The sequence below is a fragment of the Dipodomys ordii genome, unplaced genomic scaffold (assembly GCF_000151885.1).
Source record: "Dipodomys ordii isolate 6190 unplaced genomic scaffold, Dord_2.0 Scaffold1, whole genome shotgun sequence".
Classification (NCBI taxonomy): Eukaryota; Metazoa; Chordata; class Mammalia; order Rodentia; family Heteromyidae; genus Dipodomys; species Dipodomys ordii.
In genome coordinates, this window is record NW_012267217.1 from 53,258,817 (window position 1) to 53,280,350 (window position 21,534).

At 53.8% G+C, this 21,534-nt stretch overlaps 2 protein-coding genes across 2 annotated transcripts in view; both read right to left on the reverse strand.

Moving 5' to 3' along the window:
- Positions 1 to 859: 859 nt before the first annotated feature.
- On the reverse strand, positions 860 to 9,402 carry LOC105987637 (obscurin-like protein 1). Its single transcript, XM_013018987.1, has 13 exons — positions 9,060 to 9,402; positions 7,993 to 8,268; positions 7,627 to 7,914; positions 7,158 to 7,457; positions 6,422 to 6,691; positions 6,018 to 6,290; positions 4,535 to 4,801; positions 3,344 to 3,456; positions 2,724 to 2,880; positions 2,425 to 2,586; positions 2,100 to 2,204; positions 1,564 to 1,833; positions 860 to 980 (listed from the first exon to the last, which is right to left on the reverse strand). Exons 1-13 carry the CDS (start codon positions 9,400 to 9,402, stop codon positions 973 to 975), a joined length of 2,832 nt encoding a protein of 943 aa, XP_012874441.1. The 3' UTR covers positions 860 to 972.
- Positions 9,403 to 11,320: 1,918 nt separating this feature from the next.
- The window catches only part of Obsl1 (obscurin-like 1), a 10,770-nt gene continuing 556 nt past the window's right edge, over positions 11,321 to 21,534 (reverse strand). The window contains exons 2-10 of the mRNA XM_013019102.1: positions 20,871 to 21,471; positions 18,588 to 18,857; positions 18,253 to 18,504; positions 17,796 to 18,098; positions 17,339 to 17,635; positions 14,784 to 15,056; positions 13,887 to 14,159; positions 11,969 to 12,241; positions 11,321 to 11,615 (exon numbers count right to left, since the gene is read on the reverse strand). Of these exons, the coding sequence (XP_012874556.1) occupies positions 11,491 to 11,615; positions 11,969 to 12,241; positions 13,887 to 14,159; positions 14,784 to 15,056; positions 17,339 to 17,635; positions 17,796 to 18,098; positions 18,253 to 18,504; positions 18,588 to 18,857; positions 20,871 to 21,471 (2,667 nt within the window). The 3' untranslated portion in view covers positions 11,321 to 11,490. The remainder of the gene's footprint in view (positions 11,616 to 11,968; positions 12,242 to 13,886; positions 14,160 to 14,783; positions 15,057 to 17,338; positions 17,636 to 17,795; positions 18,099 to 18,252; positions 18,505 to 18,587; positions 18,858 to 20,870; positions 21,472 to 21,534) is intronic.

The following is a 21,534-nucleotide window of genomic DNA, read 5'->3' on the forward strand; positions in this document are numbered from 1 at the left end:
TGGACTCTGTAGTCACCAGCTCTGCCAGCTGTGGGAGCCTGCCAGGTCACTACCCAGGCCTTCAGCTGTCTCTTTACTCTCTCTGGAGAGAATTGGTCTGGCCACAAGAAGAGGGCATCTGTCTCAGGCTAGGCTTGGCCTGAGAGAAAAGACCACTCTCAAGTTCCCAAGGGGCCCCTAAGGAACTGGGGGTGTGAGCCTCATTGGGGTGTGCTCAGGGTTGTAAGTATGTGGCCTGTGTATGCGTCATGGGGGTAGGCTTGGAGAGACTCTGGACCCTTGCCTTAGATTTCTGATTGGTAGGGTTCTCCAGGGCTGGCCTGCCTCCTTTCCCATTGTTGGGGTCCCACGGGCTACTCTCAGGCCACTTTCCTGCATGTCTACATGGAGGAGGCCTGCCTCCCTCCCTGATCGCTCTGCCTTCCAACTACTCATCTAAGAGTTCTTGTCCTTATCCACAGGGCAAACCACAGCCCCCCACACCCTGGTACTTTGGCTTCTGCAAAACCACCAGCCTGAGGGCAGTGGCAGGGAACGGGGTGGGGGATGCTGCTCTGGGTTGGGTTGGGGAGGAGGGTGGAGGGAGAGGGCTCAAATGCACGGTGCATGTCTGGTGTCTGTCATACCACTCTGGACACCTCATGCTTCTGTCTCCCCACCACCGCCCCTATTTTACATCTTTTATAAATGTGCCAAACTCTGTGGCCTTGGCCAGGAGTGGTGGTGTTCAGTGGTTGGTACTTCCATAGGTCAAGCTGGAAGCTCTGTATCGTCAAGATCCTGGGTCATTTACTACAGGGGCTCCAGGGAAGGCCCATCTTCCCAAGGCACACAAACAGGCAGGGAAACGAACGGCAGTACTTTTTATTGTTTCCAAACACCTCTGGTTCCCATGTCTCCCTGCCCTGCCTGGGAGAAGGGCACACGCGTTCTAAGCTGTCCGAGGATACCCGCCTGGCCTGGTTCAGTCTCCTAGTCACCTGCAGAGGAATGACTCCACGTGGGGCTTGGGGAGAGTGGGTGCCACCACCCCCAGCCCCCTAGCAGGGCCTGGACACTACATGGGAATTGCTGGGCCCCATTCTTTTAGAGTCTCTGGGAGCAGTTAGGGTAGTAAAGAATAGGCCCTGTGAAGGGACTGCAGGGGGTCAAGGAAAAGAGTGGGGTGATTTTGTGTGGGAAACAGGACTAGCTTACTTTCTGCCTGGGCTCATGGTGAACTTAGATGGGCAGGAGCCAGGGAGGGGGCGATGTGGGCACAGGCAGTAGTGGGTGGGTAAGTAGAAATGGAAGAGCATGAGAAAGGAGGCAGCAAACCCAAACCTCGCACTCCACCCCTGTTGTTGAGAACTCAGGAATCACTCCTCTTCAGTCCCTGGTGTGGGCTCCCTGCCCCCACCCCACACCCCTTCTGCAGTTCCAATCCTGCCAGGATGCCAAGAGTCTGTCCTAAGCCCTGGAAGACCTTCCTTAGGTGTGTATCAGTCTGGTGGCTCCACGGTACTCCCCTTTCCGGGCCAGCTAGTCTGCCCCTCTGACTTCTGCCCAGTGCATTTTACTCACCCTCTACCAGCAGCCGCGTGTTGGCACTGTCCTTGCCCACCTGGCAGCAGTAGGTGCCCTGGTCCTCAGGCTGTACATCATGGATGACCAGGCTGTGGGTGGGGCCGTGGCAGCGCATCTCGTATTTGTCCCCCTGGCACAGCTCGACCCCTTCCCATAACCAGCTCACGTGTCCCCCGGAGCGGGAGACAGTCACCTCCAACACCGCCCTGCGGCCAGCCAGCACGGTCTTCTCGCGAGGGGGGCGGCGGCACATCTGGAGAGGCAATGCTGGGGGTGGAAGCAGGGGTGTGCGTTAACAGCCGGCCCCCAGCCGAGATGTTCCTTTCCTTCCTATGGCTTCCACTCCCAGCATCTGGTTCCCCGGCATCTGCAACCCCAAGTCTCTCCCCATCCGGTCTGCAGGAAACGCGCTGCCCTCCGTGCCCTGCCCCGAAGGGAGCCCCGTGCAGGGTGGGGAGAGCGGAGGAGGAGCGTTCCCAGGACCAATCGCCAGTCGGTCGAAGCCCCGTTCCCTGGCGGCACCGGCAGCTTACCCTCCACCTCCAACTGGGCCAAGGACTGGGCGGGTCCCGCTCGGAAGCGGACTTCACCGGCGTCCTCGGCGCGCAGCTCGCTCAGCACCAGAATGTGTTTCTTCCCTGGAGGTTAAGGAGGTGCTGGCGAGACCCGGGCAGCCGGGGATGAGGTTGGGGCCCTCCGGCGGGACGCGGATGGCGGGGCAGGAGGCCCAGGAGAGGTCCGGCTCCGGGGACCGTGGAGCGGGGTCTGCCTGGGGGTGGGGCCTACCGGGGGGCGGGGTCCGCCTGAACCGGGCACCCAGGAGGCAAGAGCCGGGAGAGGGTGGGAAGGCGGCCTAACCTTCCTGTCGGATGCGGACGCGTCCTCCGGGTCTCAGCGCGCGGTCTCCGAGTTCCCAGCGCCCGGGAGTCTCAGCCTCCGACACCATGCACTCGAACGTGGCTCCGTCGCCCTCGCGGGCGCGCACCGACTGGAGCTCGCGGAGCACCGACACCGTGCGCTCTGAGGGCGGAGCCCGGGGCGTGAGGGGGCGTGGCGCGGCGAGGCCCCGCCCCGGCCCCGCCCCTCCCCGAGGCGCCTGGGGGGTGGGCCGCTGGGGTGGGAGCGGAAACCCGGGTCCGAAGTTGGCCTGTACCCACCACGCACGGTCAGGCGGACTGGCCCAGCGCGGATCGTTCCCACCGCACAGCTGTAGGTCCCGGCGTCCGAGGAGCTGCAGCGCCGCAGTTGGAGAAGGCGACGTGTGCCGAGGGCCTGGAGCCGGAGCCGGGGGCTGGGGGTGAGTTCGCCCCCGTCCTGTAAACCGGAGTTGCAGAGGGTCGGGCTGAGCTCAGCCTGGCTAGTACAGCCCTGACCCAGTTGCCATCAGCATTTACCGGTGATCTGTGTTCCCCAGCCGCGGCCCCGCTGGCCCACACTTTCCCTTCCTCATCCTATCAGAAACCCCTTTGAGACTGGTGTCACCATGTGGGGACCTTAGGCCCCAGAAGGAGCTCTAGGGGCCCCGGGCATCCAGATTCAGGTACCTACCACTCACACTGAATATGAGCCTACATTCTAGATTTAGGCAAACAAATTCCTTTCATCTGCCTCTTTGTCATCCCATTGAGCATGTTTCCTCCTGGGTCACAAACATAATAACCGCATAGGGTTGTTGTAAGGCTTGAAGGATTCAATCTTAGCGCAGTGCCCGCTCTATGGGTTGGATCTTGTTTCTGTTGGAGGCCTTATTACTGTTATTGTGCAGACAGGCTCTGACCTTCTCCCAGGTAATATCAGCCAAGGCTCGGGAAAGCTCGCACTCGAACGTGGCTGTGTCACCCTCCGTCACCTCTAGGTCCTGCGGCCCTCGCACAATGGTCACTGGGACCTCTGAGGGTGGGAAAGGGAGGATGGTAAGGGCAATATGAAGAGCACACTTGGGCACAAGGGGTCAGTGGCAGGCACATTTAGAAAAAGTGATCAGTGGAGGCCACTAGTGAGTGGGGGACATGCAGGGACACAAGTCACTCAAAGGGGATGCTAGACAGTGGGAGATACAGCAGAGGCCAGAAAGCCAGTGGGGTGGGCGTGGCCGTCTGGGAGTCACTCTTTTTTTTTTCTTTTTTTTTGCCAGTTCTGGGGCTTGAACTCAGGGCCTGGGCACTGTCTCTAAGCATCTTTTGCTCAAGGCTAGCACTCTACCACTTGAGCTACAGCTCCATTTTTGGCTTTTTCTGTTTATGTGGTAGTGAGGAATCAAACCCAGGACTTCTTGCATGCTAGACAAGCACTCTACCAAGCCACATTCCCAGCCCGAAGGGAGTCACTCTTTAAGGTGAGCAATGAGGGACATGCTGCTGTCTAGGGGGCAGTGCAGGAATAGAGGTAATAGAGGGGTCACCCACAGGCAGGCATTTCAGTGGGGATTGTACATGACTGAAGTGGAAAGCAACGGACACTGGGTAGCAGAAGACAGCGGGGTTCAGCAGAGCAATGAGTGTGTGTGTGGTGGGGGGAACCCCACAGCAGGCAGGCACTGGGAAACACAGATTGGAAACCAGAATGGGAGCACCAAGCAGAGTTGTCAGAGGAGTCCCCCTTAGACAGGCCTGGAGGGACTTGAATGGTCACAGGGGCCAATGGCAAGCAAAGGGGGCCACAAGAAGACGGTGTGGACTATGGGTTCCAAAGTGATCAGCAGACTATGTTCAGGCAGGCAGACAACTGTGGAACATTCAGACTATATGGGTCTGGAATGGGACATTCAGGCTATATGGGTCTGGAATGGTCACACACACTTAGGGCAATCACAAGGGCCACACAGAGCCAGGTTAGGGGACTCACACTCTGGCTAGGAGGTCAGTGAGGGTCACAATGGGGTAGGAAGGGTCAGTAAGGGCCACACAGGCAATGGGATCAGTAGTCACACAGAGGCATCAGCAGGCAGTGGTAGGCCCAGAGGCCACACCTCTCACTGAGAGTCTGGCAGCGCAGCGCAGGGAATCAGCTGTGAAGGAGATGCAGCCCCCATCTGCCAGGCCCAGGCCGCTGAGCTCCAGACGGTGTGTGTGGCCCTCTGTGTGAATGTGGCACTTGGGCCCTGGCTGCAGCCGGACTCCACCCCGGGCCCACTCCCCGGTCACACCCTCTTGGGATAGTTCCAGCTGGAAGGTAGCGCTGCCCCCCTCGTTGACTGCCACATCTTCCAGGGGCCTCAGTGCTCGTAGCTGCCGTGCTGGTATGAGGGAGATGGGGAGAGAGGGAGGATGGGGTGCTCCAGCTCTAAGCAGAGAGTATAAGGGTTAGCTCCCCCCCTTCATCCTGTCAGAGCCACCCTCAACCCCCCAATCTAAGGCCCTGGTTAGAGAAGGTCGCACGTGGGAAGTAGGCAGGAAGAAGGAAGAACAACTAACTGGACTTGATTGGGAGAGGACCGTATTGGGGTTTGGAAAGGAGGGCATATGAAGGGAGTGAAGTTAGGTTAGGAGATTTTGGGATCTGAATGCAGGGTACTGTGACAATGGAAGAACAAAGAATCTGGGGTTAGACACATTGAGATTGGAACCTAGGTGCACCGTACATTCTGTGTGCTGTATGATCTTGGGCAGTTTCACCCCTCTGGGCCTTAGTTTCCCCAACTGTACAAAGTGAATAGCATTGAAACATGGGTTTATTATGATGATTAAATTAGAGAATATGTATTGCTGACCAAAATAATTCATCAAGCTTTGTGATAATATCTTTAAAATTCCTAGTGGCAGAGATCAGCACCCCCCCCCCTTTTTTTTTTTTTTTGGTTGGTTGTAGAGCTTGAACTCTGGGCCTTGGGCGCTGTTCCTCAGCTCTTCAGCTCAAGGTGAGCACTCTACCACTTGAGCCACAGCGCCACTTTGGTTTTCAGTTAATTGGAGATAGGAGTTTCATGGACTTTCCTGCCTGGGCTGGCTTTGAACCATGATCCTCAGATCTCAGCTTCCTGAGTAGCTAGGATTACAGGAGTGAGCCACTGGTGCTCGGCTCCAGCCTAGTTTTTAAGGCTATGTGACTCAAGAGAAGTAACTTGCATGAAGTCACATAGCTAAAATGTGGCTTGGGGTTGTGGTGCCAGCCATCCTTGCTTTTTAAACAAGCATGAGTACGCATGGGGTGTGTGACTGGACTTAAGGATAAACACAGAGAATCTTTTTGGAGTACAGTATTTACGTTTATAGCCAAGCCAACTAGGAAATAGGAAAGGGAATGCAAAGTCCTTTTGGACTTACGAGGTAAAAAGGAGGTTTTCGTTTTGGACAGACTGCTTTGGGCCCCACCCCAGACTGGGATGGCCAGGGCAGACTTCCCTCAGCAACAAGGGGCACTTTGGTGGTGGGGGGGGTAGGAGGGGGACTCTAGGACACCAGGAGAGGCTATGGAAAGGCAGGTGACGTGTCAGGAGAGGACAGGGCACTCACGCCTCACGCTGAGCCTGGCCAGGGTACGATCGTGGTGGCTCTTACAGCCGTAGGTGCCCTGGTCAGCCAGGATGACACCATGGATGAAGAGGCGGTGGATGTGGCCATCTTGAGCCATAGACAGGCGAGAATCATGAGGCAGAGGCTCCCCACCTCGCATCCAACGCACGGCCCCAGCAGCCCCGACCCGGCCTGTCTCCACTTCGAGGCACACGTCCTGGCCTTCCTCCGCCCGCACATCCTGTAGCCGCCGCAGGAACAGCAGCTCTGTCTCTGGAGGGGAAGATGAGAGGAAGCCATGGAGCCTGCAGGCTGGCCCTGCCCCAGCTCGGCAGAAGGGCGAGGCTGCCAGGCCAGGGCCATGAGGTAGGGATAGAGGTAGGAACACTGTGTCCTCATCAGACCTCGGACGTGGAGCCGGGCACTTGTTGTTGTGCCCCCTGCTCGGGCAGTCACGGCCCCTGCGTCTTCTAGCTGGCAGTTTCGTATGGTCAGTGTGCGGCTTGAACCATTCTGGGCCGTCTCCAGCTGAGGCCCTGGGGTGACAACGGCCCCGTTGCGTAGCCAGGTGACATCTGCATCTGGTGGCGAGACCTCACACCGGAACGTGGCATCATCACCCTCATGGACAGTCAGGGGCGTCAGCTCGGAGACCAGCTTCACTGGTGGTGGCTCTGGAGGAGGCAGGCATCTGGCTGTGAGCTGGCTGAGCTCCCTTTCTTTGTCCTGTCCTCAGGGTATAGAGGCCCTCACTCCCCATCCCTGAACACACCTTAGGGAAAGGCCGAGTCTAGTGTGTGTTGGTCATGAGATGTCCCCAAAACCAACTTATTTCAGCCAGGCCCATTTACCCTATTTATATCATTGGATGGGCACAACAGCTTGTAAGACAAGCTCCATGCTTTCATTTCAGAGCTGGGGCTCGCAGAGATTAGATAGCTCGGCTAATGTGCTACAAATCCTGGGACACAGTCAGGGAGAACCTCTGCAGGTCAGTTCCAGATGCCCTTCCTCAGCTATGTTTCCTGTGCACGCATCCTAGCGTCGGCCACACAGAGAGGGAGAATGGGAAGAGCCTAGAAGTAGGATGTGGTCCTTGGGGTGCCAGGGCCCAGAGGGTGTTAGGGGGTTCACTATTACCTTCCACACTGACGATGAAGATGCGGCTGTCCTGGGGAGCATCACACAGGTACTCCCCAGCGTCCCCGCTCCGTGCCCCCCGCACCCGTAGCACCTGCCTGGCCCCGGCCTGCTCCAGCTGCACCCGCCCCTGGTTCGCCAGGCGCTCCCCGTCCTTGTACCAGCGCACGGGGCCCCCTGGCCTGGAGAGGTGCACCACCAGCTCTAGGTCCCCGCCTGGGGCACTCCGAACCCTCGTCTGGGCTGCCTCAGGGGCCACCACCCTCACGGGGGGCTCTGTGGGGTCAGAGCTGGGCGTCACTGGGAGACAGGCACCGGAGGAGGGTAGCAGGAGGCAAGAGGGAAAGGTGCTGAGCAGAGGGGCAAGGGATGGACAGGGTGTGTTAGGAAAGCCGGGAAGCCTAGGGTTGAGGTGCTGGGGGGGAGGAGGAGGGAGTATTTCCAAGCTTTCTGGCCAGATTATACTCACCAGCTACCTGGAGGGTAAAACTGAGGCTGGGGGACCCTGGAGCTACTCCAGACTGACAGGTGTAGAGGCCTGTGTGGGCTGGCTCTGCAGCCAGGATGCAGAGCGTGCGGCGGGGTCCCTCGGCTTGGAGCTTTAGGCCCTGGCCTTCCTGCACGGGCTTTCCATTGTGGCTCCAGGATACAGAGGCGCTAGGCCGCGACAGCTCACAGCACAGCACCACCGGCTCCCCAGGGGCCACGCAGAGCGGGCTAGGAGCTGTTTCTGGTGCGAGGAACTGCACTGGGGTTTCTGCACCAAGAGAGGAAGGTGTGTGAGCCCAGGTGTGTGCCCCAGCCTCTCCGCCCTGGGCTGGCCAAGCACACCCACCAGCCAGGCTGACGTTGAAGGTGACTGCCTCATTGCGTGTCTCGCACACATACTCCCCGGCATCCTCAGGCTGGGCATGGGGCAGTGTGAGGGTGCGGATGGGCCCAACTGCCCCCAGCTGCAGGTCATCCGATGCTTCTACCTCTAGTCCGTCCTTGTACCAGCACACCCGGGACCCTGCTGGGGCCACCTCGCAGCGCAACTCCACACGCCCTGGAGCCCCAAACTGCAGATCCAGGGAGCGTGCCGTGGGGTGCACAATCCTCTCTGGTGGGGCTGGTAGGTGGGCAGAGACAGAGCCACAGGGGTTCAGCCAGCAGGCCCCTCCCTGCCCCTCCCCACTACTTCACAGATGAGGACCTGAGGTTGCCAAAGAGGAAAGTGACTTGCCCAAGGCCACACAGACAGAGGAGGTCAGACTCACACCTAGATCATATCCCAACCCGCCCTTCCACTCAGCTGCCTTCCCTTTCTCCTTCTTTGGTCTCTGACGGGCTTATCTATCACCACTTCCCTTGTCTATCCACCAATAAAATGTAAGGCATGTAGCTGCAGGAAGTTTTAGCTCGTTAGTTCACTACTGAACTTTGATTTTCTGGTCATAGGGCTTGAACTCCCCAGACCAGGTGCTGTCCCTCTACCACGCTAAGCCACAGTACCACTTCTGGGTTTCTGGTGGTTACTTGGAGAGGAGTCTCATGGACTCTCCTGCCCAGGCTGGCTTCAAACCATGATCCTCAGATCTCAGCCTCCTGAGTAGCTAGAACAGGTCTGAGCCACCAGTGTCCAGCTACTATGGAACATCTCGTATCTTGAGTAGTACCAAGCACAAAGTAGTTGCTCGCTAAGTATTTGGTGACTAAATGACTCCTAACTGCTAGGATCTCTCCCTATAGGCCTGTGTCTCTGTCCCAACTTGATTTGGGGCAATCAGGGTTCTATGATGCTTGGGAAGCAGGGGACACTGTCAGGAGGTTACAACTAGCCCCTACCAAAGAAGGAATAGTTGGGTGTCTGTCCTTTAATCCATCTGTCTATTTCCTGGGAGCGCCCCAGAAACTGCCCACCTGTGACAGTAACCGTGAAGAAGGCAGAGTCATCTCCAGCATCACACACGAACTCGCCCCCATCCTCGGGCTGGGCAGCGGGTAACACCAGGCGGCGGCGGGGCCCATCGCTCTCCAGCACCAGCGCCTCACTCTCCTCCACCTCCAGGCCATCCTTGTACCAGCGTACAGGCGCGTCCTCTCGGGAGAGCTCACACACCAGCGCCACACACTCCAAGCTCACGGCGATCAGGGTCACCTCATCCCGGGGGTATATGATCCGAACTGGGGGCTCTGCAGAGTGAAGGCAGCCAAAGTCAGCCTCCCTGGAGCTATTTGGTGACAAGAAGTCGCTGCCACACATGCAATAATAAGGGTAACAAGTATCATAATAAGCAACTGAAGGTCTATGATGGTCTTTAAATCCTTGGGTCCAGGGGGGTTGCAAAATCCAAAATGCTTTAGATTCTAGAAGTGATGCATTTCTCATGTATTCCATATCCTCAGCCCCTTCCAGAGCTCTTCTCACCACAATCAATCACATTAACATTTTGCAGTGTAACGATTTACCCTAAGCAGGATATAGTGAAGGGTTTGCTCATCTCTTATTGATGTAAAGATACAGATAGATTAACCCTACTGGATAATTAAAGAGTAGAAATAGCTTCACAGCACTTAAATTCAGGTTTTTGCTGAAATGACTTTGAACACTAAACTTATACAAAAAGAAGCCTTTTGATTTTGCCAGTATTCTGCATTTCAGAATTGTGGGCGAGGAACGGTGGATCTGAACAGTGTGTAACACTCCCTCAGGCTCTGAGATCAGTACTGAGCACACTACTCACTGAACCCTCACGGCAACCCTGGGGGCTAGGTATTTATTATGTTCCCTCCATTTTCCAGATGGAGGAACTAAGGCACAGAGTCAGAAAGCAATGTTCTTAAGGTCACAGTTGGCTGCAGCTCCTCTAGGGCCAGAGGAAGGCATACCATCTGTTTGAGGCAGGATCCTACTCTGCAGGCAGTAACAGGGATTCACTAGCCCAGGCTTGCAGGAACTCAGAATGTTTTTGCATCTGTGCATGTGAGCTGCCAACATCTGTTTAAGTGTTCCCCGGGGACGCAACATGCTGATTCTGAGAGTTTATCTCCAAGTTCAGGTTACTCCTCCATAGAAAGGAAGCCAAAGCAATACTGCAGGTGACCAGCACATTGAACTCAGATCTGCCAACACTCTTAACAGCCCCCAGGATCCTCAAGTCTCTAGCAGATTTGAGCATTTTTGGCCCCCTTGTGGATGGCTGGAGAACTGCTAGCTTCCTGGTCTCGGGTTTCACAGTGTGGAGGGCTGGGTAGATTCACCCACACAATTCGTTGAACTCACTACCACCATGCTAGTGAGTTCACACAGCCTTCCCCGGGCTTGATTTGGAGTCTGGAGAGTGTAGAGTTGTTCTCTGGGGTCTGGCAAGACCAGGAGACTTTAGAAGGTGGCCGCCTAAGGATGTGATGATGGGAGAGGTGTGCTAGGGGGTAACAAATGGACTGGGATGCCTGCACAGCACTGGGGCCTCAGCTAGATATGGGTTTCATCTGCTCTGGTGATGTCTGTGTGAACAGCATGTGAAGAGTCTGGTGTTTTGTGGGGAAACCCGTGTGAGCTGGAATTTGTGTGGGACAGGAGCAGGTGAAGATGGCTGCATCTATACATGACAGAATGTGGCACTGTAGGCTACACTGTCTGGGGCAGGGAATAAGGTCCCCAACAGCTCAGCCTGCCATTGTTCCTAGGGAGGTCAGGGAAAGGGCAACAGGACTAGGCCAACAGTGGGATGATCCAAGCCAGCTATCGGAACTGAATTCTTCTGGCCACCCAGAACTGCCTAAACACACAGAGATTGGCACTGTGAGCTACAGCCCTGAAGTCGCTGGCACAGACCTATCACTTCCATAATTGTACTTTTCCCACCTAGGATATTCTCTGTTCCCCGTTTCAGTGTTGGCTCTAAAGGTACTCCTTACCTCCTAACCAGGATAGCCTTGAGATTCCTACAGTGACCATAGCCAGCACACAGTGTGAGTCTTTAATGCACGCAGCTTTCCTGCCAGGCTGTGCGCTCTGTGAGTGAAGTGATCTCATCTGTCTGCATGCCGCTGAATGACTGGAGCCTGGCCCAGGGATGGACCTGTGTATGGAATGGCATCTCTTTCCCAGGCCCTGCCTGCGTCTCCCCTGCTCTCTGGGCTGAGCCCTCTTCCCTCACAGCACTTATCACGAGGTGTCACTGCACATTTATTCGTGTGTTTATTTGTTTAACACAGGGGTCGCAAACTCAAAAGACCCACAGGGGCCAGGCAGGGCAGTCAATGGATGAAGCAGTGTGGGAAGAGGTAAAAAAGGAATAGCAGATGGCAGGACAGAGGAAAGGGGGGCCCATATATGGGGAAGCTGCTACTCAGTGCCAGCTGTTCGTCGCCATGGGGGGAAGCGAGACCAGAGCCGTCGGGTCTTCGGCTTTTTCAAGAGGACGCATAACTCCGGATTGTTATTTGAACTGTCCTGACTTTGGTAAGACTCTGCAGGCCAAACAAAACACATCTGTGGGCTGTCAAGGGACTGCCTGTTTGCGACCCCTGGTTAACAGCTGCCTCCCCCTCTAGACTGGCAGCGCCCCCTCCCCACCCCTCCCCTGACAGAGAACCAGAACCGAGCCTGTATTACTCACGAGCTGGTCAAGCCCATGACCCCGCATCTGGCCAAGGCAATGCTCAGTGAGCTGGTGAAGCACAGCATAGCCTAGCCTTAGCACCAGACTTTTTTTTTTCCCCAGCAGAGACCCTGGTATATGTACCCCACAGCCCCTTTCTCCCTCCCCACAGGACTCAGAGTGGCCCTCTGGCGACTCTGGGGAGCGAGGGTGGGCCCACACCTGTGACCGTGACGGTGAAGGAGGCTGACTCGTCATCGATTTCACATAAGTACTCGCCGGAGTCCTCAAGCTGGACGGCGGGCAGCACCAGGCGGCGGATGGTGTCCTCCTTCTGCAGGACTAGTGCTGGACTCTCTACCACCTCCGCACCATCCTTGGTCCAGCGCACCTCAGCCCAGGGTCGGCACAGCTCACAGGTCAACACCACGCGCTCCAGGCGCACGGCTGCCACATACACCTTGCCGCTGGGGTACACGATCCATGAGGACACATCTGCAGGGCACAGGAGGCTGGGCTGGAATGCCCTTCTGCTTTCCCGATTCACATCTGTTCCCTCGCCTCAGAAGTTGGTCAAGTAGTAGTACACAGCAATCTTAGACAAATGCTCACAGTATTCTGAATACAACCATCAAAAGCTAGGGATTTTGTTATTTCCCTTCCCCTCCTCAAATTAGAAAAATGTATATACAAGATGCAGGGCACCGGAATCAAAAACAGTGAAAACAGGGCTTATACCATAGGGGAACAACATACAAAAGAAGCAAAAAAAAAAAATCACATAGCAAATTATAAGTACATTAAAAACAATAGCAACAAAGATAAAACCTCGTGTCCCTATCTTGGGATTCATTTTGCTTAGCATCATCTTACATGGTCATTATGTATATAGCTTTTGACCTTTTCTACTTCTCCTAGACATATGCTAGTTATTGTAAATAAGGGAAACCATGGGACCTATGTTTTTTTTTTTTTTTTTGTCGGTCGTGGGGCTTGAACTCTGGGCCTGGGCGCTGTCCCTCAGCTCTTCAGCTCAAGGCGAGCTATAGTGCTTGAGCTATAGTGCCACTTCCGGTTTTCTAGTGGTTTATTGGAGATAGGAGTCTCACGGTTTCTCCTGCCCGGGCTGGCTTTGAACCGCGATTCTCAGATCTCAGCCTCCTGAGTAGCTAGGATTACAGGCGTGAGCCACCAGCGCCCGGCTGGACCTATGTTTCTTTGGGACTGGCTTACTTCACTTAATATAATTTTTTCCAAGTCTTTCCATTTCCTAACAAATGAGGCAATGTCATTCTTTCTAATGGAAATGTACAAGACACTATGTTGCACTTTACAACTTTGGGGTCAGGGAGGAGTTGGGGAGGTTGGGAGGGAAGGGATAGTAGGGGAAAAACAAAGGAGGTGGTAACAATGCTCGATAGGAAATATACTCATTGCCTTATTCATGTAACTGTAACTCTTCTGTACAATATCTTTACAATAAAAAATATATAATAAAAAAAGCTAGGGAAACAAACGATAATAGTCATCAAACATCACAGCTGAGGGCCAGTGGCTCAAGCCTATAATCCTAGCTATTTAGGAGGCTGAGATCTGAGGTCTACAGTTCACAGCCAGTCTGAGCAGACAAAGCTGAGACTTATCTCCAATTACCCAGAAAAAGCCAGATGTGGAAGTGTGACTCAAGTGGTAGAGAGCTAGCCTTGAGCAAAGAAAGCTAAGCAAAAGTGAAAGTTCCTGAGTTCAAGCCCCAGTACCAACACATGTGCGTGCGCACGCATGCGCACACACACACACACACACACACATCAGCTTTGTATTGCCATTGGCTTCAGAGTGGGGCCCATGTTTGTATGGGTGGAGCAGGGATGGTATGACCCTGTTGACCCCTCTAGTGCCTGAGACCATCTGTGCTGCAACAGACCTGCCAACCCCAAAGATTACTGCTGACTGGGATCTCCAGAAGAATGGAGAAGGCAGAGCTTTTCTGGTGACATACCTAGCCAGTGCTCGTAACAATGTATTTCCCCAGTGTGGCTAGACCACGCTCAGGAAAGGGAAGGGAGGAGGTGTGACAGCTAGGGAGAGGGTAACGGGTGAAGAGTGACACAGGAGTGGCTCTGGCCCCTCTGGTCCCCACCTGTGATGGTGACAGTGAAGTAGGCACGCTCCTCTCCAGCAACACACTGAAACTCGCCCCCATCAGAGGGCTGCGCGGTGGGCAGCACCAGCCGGTGACGGGGCCCTTCATTTTCCAGCACCATGAAGTCACTTTCCTCCACCTCCTGCCCGTCTTTGTACCAGCACACAGGGGCGTCCTCTCGGTCCACCTCACAGGTCAGCATGACACATTCAGAGGTGATGGCATGTACAAATACATGCTCCTGGGGGTCCACGATATGTACGGGGGGGTCTGGATGGGGAGCAAAGATGGATCACATAGACATCCCACACATGAGAGACAAAATTCCAAACTGACCCTGAGGCCAGGAGGCACAAGTCTGCACTAGGAGAGAAGGACTCACGAAAGCCACCAGACCAGTGGCCTCAACAGTGTATGACCTGTCCTCCTCCAGCAGAAAGCCAAGCCTGGTGTGAAATCTGGGCTTTCATGCTAGCTGCATGTGATAATGAGTAAGCTGCATTATCTCACTGAGCCTGTTTCTTTGTGAGCTGGAGATACATGGTGCCTCATCTTGTTTGAATATGATAGAGTATACAGATGAAGTACTTAGTACCGCACAAGGCTCAGGGTAGGTACCCAATAAAATGTTAGCCCCCATTTCTCCTTTCATTAATAGTAGTTAGTTTCCTCATCCAGCTCAGCAGAGAAAAGTGGGGAGAAGGCAAGTGTACTAGAGGGTGTTGACACTGGAGAGGGTAAAGATACAAGTGCACAGAGACATAAAATATGTATCATGGCCCACCAAGGCCTCCATGTCAGGGAACCCTTCTCTCCAAACAGACAGACCAGAGGGGCTTTCATGGCCCTGAATCAGCCTCAGCTGGAGGAGCACAGGACAGTGCCCTTCCTGACCTTGAACAGTGATGCTGAAGAACGCTGAGACTCCTTCTGTTCTGCATTCAAACTCGCCGCTGTCTTGGACACAGGCCTCAGGCAGGATCAGACGGTGTTTGCGCCCATCCCTCTTCACCACTTGCGACTCATTCTCCTCAACTTTCTGCCCATCCTTGTACCAGGTTGCTGGGAAATCCACCCGTGAGAGCTCACAGGTCAGCACCACCCGCTCCGAGGTCGTGAAGGTCAATGATACTTTGTCCTGGGGACTCAGGATGTGCACTGGGCTCTCTGTGTGGGGAGAAGTCCGATCACGCAGTGCAGCCTCAGTCTGCTCTGTCTCAGATGAGCACCCCTCTCCTCACTGCATGTGCTCACTATGGAGGTGGCTACATCAGAGAAGAAAACTGCCATCTAAGCAACTGTTGGGGGATAGCATATTGAGCGAGACAAGCCAAGCTAAAAAACATGATATCCTATGTTTTTCCTCATATATGGAGGATAGACCTAAAATACATACATATTCATGGACATCTGCATAAGTATATATACCCATATATACGTAGTTACACACACACACACACACACATACACACTTAGAACAGGTAGGTATCCAATCAAGGGACTATTTAGAAAGAGAAAGAGAAGAAAGAGGCAAAAAGACAGGGTGAAATCTTGAAATACATTTCAACAGCACACGAAAACAGCATAAAGAACCTCATGGAAAGCTGTTGATCAACAGATGATTGGGGGCGGGGAAGGGAAGAGAAACAAGCTGTCCAGGCACAGGTGGCTCACGCCTGGTAATCCTAACTATTCAAGAGGCCGAGATCTGAGGATTGCAGGTCAAAGCCAGTCCAGGCAGGAAATTCCTTGAGACTCTTATTTCCAGTTAATCAACAAAAGGTTAGAAGTGGAGCTGTGGCCCAAGTGGTAGGGTGTTAGCCTGGAGAGAAAAAGCCAAGCAAGAGAGCAAAGCTCTGATTTTAAGTCCCAGTAGTGGCACGTATGCATGTGTATATGCGCGAGTGTGTGTGTGTGTGTGTGTGCTTACAGGTGCACACACACACACACACACACACACACAGAAACAGGCTATGGTGGTGGGCACGAGCAGCAAGGGGTTGGACAAACAAGGAGGGCGAATAAGGAGGAATATGGTTGAAGTAGACTGTTGGCATTTATGAAAATAACCATGGAACCGGTTGAAATTGTTTTAGGAAGAGGGAGAGAAAGTACAGTACTAGAAGGTATGAGATTGATCTGGAATATTTAAGTGGAAATGCCATAAAGAAATCCCTCCCTGCATAACTAATGTATGCTAATAAAAATAAATTAAAAATAGGTTTGGGGTTGTGGCTCAGTGGTTGACCGTTTGCCTTGTATGTGCATGAGGCTCTGGGTTTAACCTCTAGCACCTTGGGGAAAAAAGTATAGTAGTACTGGGAGGTGGTGGAACCTTTGAGATGTGAAGCCCAGTGGGAGGGAGTTAGATCATTAGAAGTATCATCCTTGGAAGTGATTAATGCAGTTCTCATGGAACTCCAGTAGGTTAAGAGAGTGGGTTGTTGTAAAGAGGCTGTGCTTGGCTTCTTCTACACATAGCTATTTCCTTTCCTGTTTCTTTACCATGTTGTGACTCAGCCAACGGGGACCCTTACAAGAGGCTGAGCAGTTGGGGCTGCCTGGTCTCCAACAATTCAGCCTCCCAAAAACTGCTAAACTAACTTCTTTCCTTTACAAAGCACAGGCATCAGGTATTCTGTTGTAAAGAAAATGAACTAAGACAAGCTTTATGCCTCAGTGTTCCTTAAAGTTTTAGTCCCCATACCACCAACCGTCCTTAAGCATGCTTCATGTCCTCTCTGTTTCAAAGGGGGCCCAGAGGGATTCTGGAATCAGACTATCTGGGTTCATAATCCAGAACTACCACTCAGGGTGCTGGGAATGTAACTTAGTGGTAGAGTGCTTGCCTAGCATGCAGGAAGCCCTGGGTTCAATTCCTCAGCACTACATGAACAGAAAAAGCTGGAAGTGGTGCTGTGGCTCAAGTGGTCCAGGGCTAGCCTTGAGCAAAAGAAGCTCAGGGACAGTGCCCAGGCCTTGAGTTCAAGCCCCAGGACTGGCAAATAAACAAAAGAACTACCACTCATATCTTTGTGACTTTGGCCAAGTCATTTAGCTGTTCTGTGCCTCAATGACAGAAGACCCTATCTTATAGGATTAATGAGTTTACATCAAGTGGTTAGGATTATGTGTGGCTCATGGGAAACTGCTATAGACAACAGATTAGTGGCAACTAGATAACAGAACAGGAAGTAGTCAAGGACAGGGTCCCAGGACCCACAGCTTTTGTAGGAGATGACAAATATGACCAAATTCTGTTAAGTACAAAGCTCTCCAGGGAACTGGAATATGATGCTTACTAAGGTAACACAGTGTACTATACTTCTGGACCTCAAGCTGAGCCCATCATGGTTCCTCACTCTCCTTGTTCATAGTATTTGCCATGTTTGGTCAACAGGGCTGTGTCTTAACCCTATCTACCCACTCAAGTCCCCACAAGCACCAACCTTGGATGGTGAGGGCTGCCGAGTCCTGTACGCCAGGGCAGCTGAAGCCAACCAGGGCCCCACTGTCCTGGTGCTTGACAGCCTGCAGGATGAGTCTGTGCTGCAGGCCCTTCTGTTCCATTCGATACCGGAGGGCCCCAGGCTCTACCTGGCCCTCCGGCTCATTACTCTGGAGCTCTTCCCCATTAAGGAACCAGGTGCCCTGGATGATGGTGGAGAGATCCAAGGAGAAGACAGCATCTTCCCCATCGTATACCTGCACATCCTCTAGCCCTTTCACCAGGCGAGCTGTGGGCACTGAGGTAGGAACAGGGTGTGACCATTAGAATGGGTAGCAGAGGGCAGGAATTGGCAGATGGAAGGATGTAAGAGGACAGGGACTGAAGGTCAAGAAGTGATGGGAAGGTATAACTTAGGGACAGCCACAGACAGGCAGGGTCTGAAAAGGTGGACTCACCGAGGTGAGCAGAACCATTGAACACAACGTGGGGACTCCGGCCATGTTCACTGACGGTGCAGACACGGAAGCGGTAGTCTCCCTCCGAGGGCACGCAGTCCCCTGGCACCTCCACGGCTCCAGCTTTCTCAATGCTGAAGCACTGGATCCAGTCTTCAGAGCCCACTTCCTGTCTCTCCAGCCGGTAGATGAAGGAGGTCTCAGGGGGTGGCTCAGGTGGTTTCCAGGTCAACAGGACCGTGTTCTGATGGCCCTTGAACATCTCAACCAACACTGGGGGGCCCGGAGGATTGTGCTTGATGCCTGAGACAAAGGCAGGGTCTGTACCCGCTGAGCCTGGCTTATGTCCCTTCTCCCCACACCCCTTTCCCATGAAATCTACTTTACCAACCCAGGCACTGGCATCTGGTCACCCTCCCACCCTGGCTGTCCTGTCCAGAGGCCTTCATGCCCTCACATTTGACTCTGAGCAGAGTGGTGGTACGGGAGTTGCCCAGGCTAAAGGTGATCTCGCCAGCATCTTCTCGGGTCACCCCTGGAAGAACCAGGGCATGCATGTGGCCACAGCTGCTCTGGCAAGTAGCCGGCAGCTCCTCCCCATCTCGGCTCCAGCAGCCCTCAACCCCAGCCTCTTGAGTCTCCACCAGCAACACAGCATTCTCTCCCTCCAGGACATCGAGCTTGCGGGGCAGCCTCTTGACAATGGGGCCTGAGATGTAGATGAGAATCCATTAGCCCAGGGTGGAGACACTAACAGCTTCAGCCTTGAAGTCCTCCCACTGGCTGGCTGACCTTTGACTGTCACGTTGGCCACGGTGCGCACTCGACCCCGCATCTCACACAGGTAGATGCCATCATCATCTGCCTTCAGCCTGTGGATGATGAGGCGCCTGATAGTGCCCTCCTCGATCTGCTCGTACTTGCGGCAGGGCAGCAGTCGTTGGTCCTCGCGGAACCAGGCTGTGGGGATTCTGGAGTTGGGTACTTTACACTCCAGCACTGCGATCCCATGCTCTCTCCCCTCCACATCCTGCAGGGGTCTGGTGAATCGGAGGCGGGGCTCTGCAGAAAGAGGAGAGCAAAGAGAAGGCTCTGGAGAGGGGGTTAACCTTAAAAGGGAGACAGCTCAACATACATTGGCTCAGGCTGTTTGCTTTCTCTAGAGACAGCAGCCAGATGGGATTGGAGCAAAACCCAGAAGGGAAATCAGATGGCCTAACTTCTTATCTGATGCTCACTAGACACATCACCTTACTTGTAAAATGGGGAAAGGTAGAGGGGTGGGAGTAGATCAGCAAGTTCCTTCCTTCCTTCATTATTTTCCCTTCCTTCTTTCTTTCCCTCCCTTTCTATGGTTTGGAACTCAGGGTCTTGTACTTGCCTAGGCAGGCATATACTCATTCCAGATTCATGATTTTCAACTCCCTCAGAGGCACTTCACAAAGTCTACCAGGGCATGAATTGAATGTCATCTTTCCTTCCTTCCTTCTTTCTTTCTGTCTTCCTTCCTTCCTTCCTTTCTTTCTTTCCTTTTTTTTTCTTTCTTTGCCAGTCATGGGCTTAAACTCAGTGCCTGGGCACTGTTCCTGAGGTTTTTTGCTCTAGTGATCTACCACTTGAGCCACAGTGCCACTTCCAGTGCTTTTGGTAGTTCACTGGCAATAAGAGCACAGGCTTTCCTGCCCAGACTGTTTCAAACCTGGTCCTCAGATCTCAGCCTCTTTAGTAGCTAGAATTTCAGGCAAGAGCCACTGGTGCCGGGCTTGAATGCCAGTTTTGAAATAATTCTAATTGTTTTCAAAATTGTGTTTCAAAAATAGGAAAACAGAGGGTTAATTGGGTTGCCAGAGAAGCAAGTTCTTATATACTGCTCTGGGAAGTTTCTCTTGCCTTCCCACTGGGCTTTTCTTTCTTGACATTGATCCAATTCAGCACTGGCCTGGCAAGTTTGTGCATACCAAGTTGTATCCACAAGGCTACAATGATAGCCAGGTACTACATGCTTGACTACACGCTAGGCAGGGCTCAAGAAAATTTGCCAACATTTTTTCCTGAGAGGGAGAAAAGTTGAGTAATAACTAGTAAAAGTGAAATCCCTCGATTTGTGATAAAAAAAACCCTGTTATAGAGAACTTTAGCATCTAGTGTGAGTTTGAGGAGTTTTTGTTTCCTCTGAATTTTCTGCTTATGAATAATCTAAGCATAGATTAGATATTATTGATGATTCAACTGTGACATAATTTTCTCCTTCACCTTCCTCTTCTTTCAAACCTGAGTTTAATGAAAGAATAGCTGAAAACTGCAGGATAGTTTTCCTCTGTCAAGCCTACCTCTTTTTATGTGATGTCCCCAGGGCTTTCCTCAAAAGTTCAGAGGAGACTGCGAAACAACCTCTACTCCAAATGTGTATATTCAATACAACAGCGCTCTGTTCTCACTGATTAGACTTAAAGGAGCATGTTATAAATTTATAGACAAATGCTCTGTGTGTGTGTGGGCGGGGTGGTACTGGGGCTTGAACCCCGTGCTTTCATTTGGCGTTTTAGGCTCACTGGCTGAAACTCTACCATTTGGCCTTTTACTGATTAATTGGAGATAACCAGTAAACTTTTCTGCTAGGACTATCTTTGCACTAGGAACTGTGATCCTCAGCTCTCAGCCTCAGGAGAAGCTAGGATTACAGCTTCAACGCTCTTTTAAATCTCTTACAAATTGGAGCTACCAGTAGAAATTCGGTTGGGGAAGGAGGACTAAAATGGCCAAGGTTGAAAACAGTGAGTTCTAGGTCTCCCACGGTTCCTGCATCAACCATTCCTTGACTTCATCCACCACCACCCCATCCTGCCTTCAGAATCAACTGGTGGTCAGCTAAGTTCCAGGGGATCCTGGAATCCCACTAAATCCGTGTCCCTTGGCAGGTAGGAACAGGGTAATCATACTAATTAATCACACATACACCCCCCCCCCCCGCCAATGAAGGCAGCTGGGCACCTAATGGGGGGAGGAGTAGGAAGGGCTTCAGAGGTCTCTGGGGGTCAGGCCCCAGCCCCGGGACCCCCAGCCCTGGGGCGCTACCTTTGACGTGCAGCTGCACGGCGCTGAGCGTCTGGCCCGCCGAGTTGCGGGCGGCGCAGACGTAGAGCCCGCGGTCCTTGGCCTGGCAGTAGAGCACCTTGAGCACAAAGCCGCCGTCGCGGTCGCGGTACATGAGGCGGCGGCGGTCGGGGAGCAGCGGGCGGCCCTCCCAGTGCCATTCGATCTCGGGCTCGGGCTTGCCCATCACGTAGCAGCGGAATTTGGCGTGCTTGCCCTCGTTGACCCAGAAGGTCTTGGGCGCACACTTGAGCGGCTCCACCACGGGGCCGGGCGGCTCGTCGGGGTCGTCGGGGGGACTGTCGGGGGGCTGCTGCACCTGGAGCAGCGCGCCGGCCTGCGCGTGGCCGTGCGCGTTGCGGGCGTGGCACACGTAGACGCCCGAGTCGGGCAGCCGCGCCGCCGGGATGCGCAGCGCCAGGCGCACGCCCGGGCCACCCACGGCGCGGCCCGGCTCCAGCGCGAAGTGGCTGCTGTCCCACACCTCGTCCAGCGCCATCCCGTCCTTCTCCCAGTACAGCGTGGGCTCGGGGAGGCCCCCCACCTGGCACGTCAGCACCACCTCCGCCCCCCGCAGCACCCACTGGGAGCGGGGCCCCGTGAGGAACACCGGCGCGCCCTCCCCGGTCCCCGGAGGCGGCCGCGG

Bases quoted from the DNA above. Each gene is read 5' to 3' on its own strand.
- LOC105987637 (XM_013018987.1), bottom strand. From the start codon at position 9,402: ATGTGTGGCAGCGACTTCTTGTCACCAAATAGCTCCAGGGAGGCTGAC. The intron at 7,915-7,992 runs GTGGGTGTGCTT...CTCTTGGTGCAG, and splicing joins CTTCAACGTCAGCCTGGCTG to AAACCCCAGTGCAGTTCCTC. The intron at 3,457-4,534 runs GTGTGGCCTCTG...TCCCACCCTCAG, and splicing joins TGCCAGACTCTCAGTGAGAG to AGGTCCCAGTGACCATTGTG.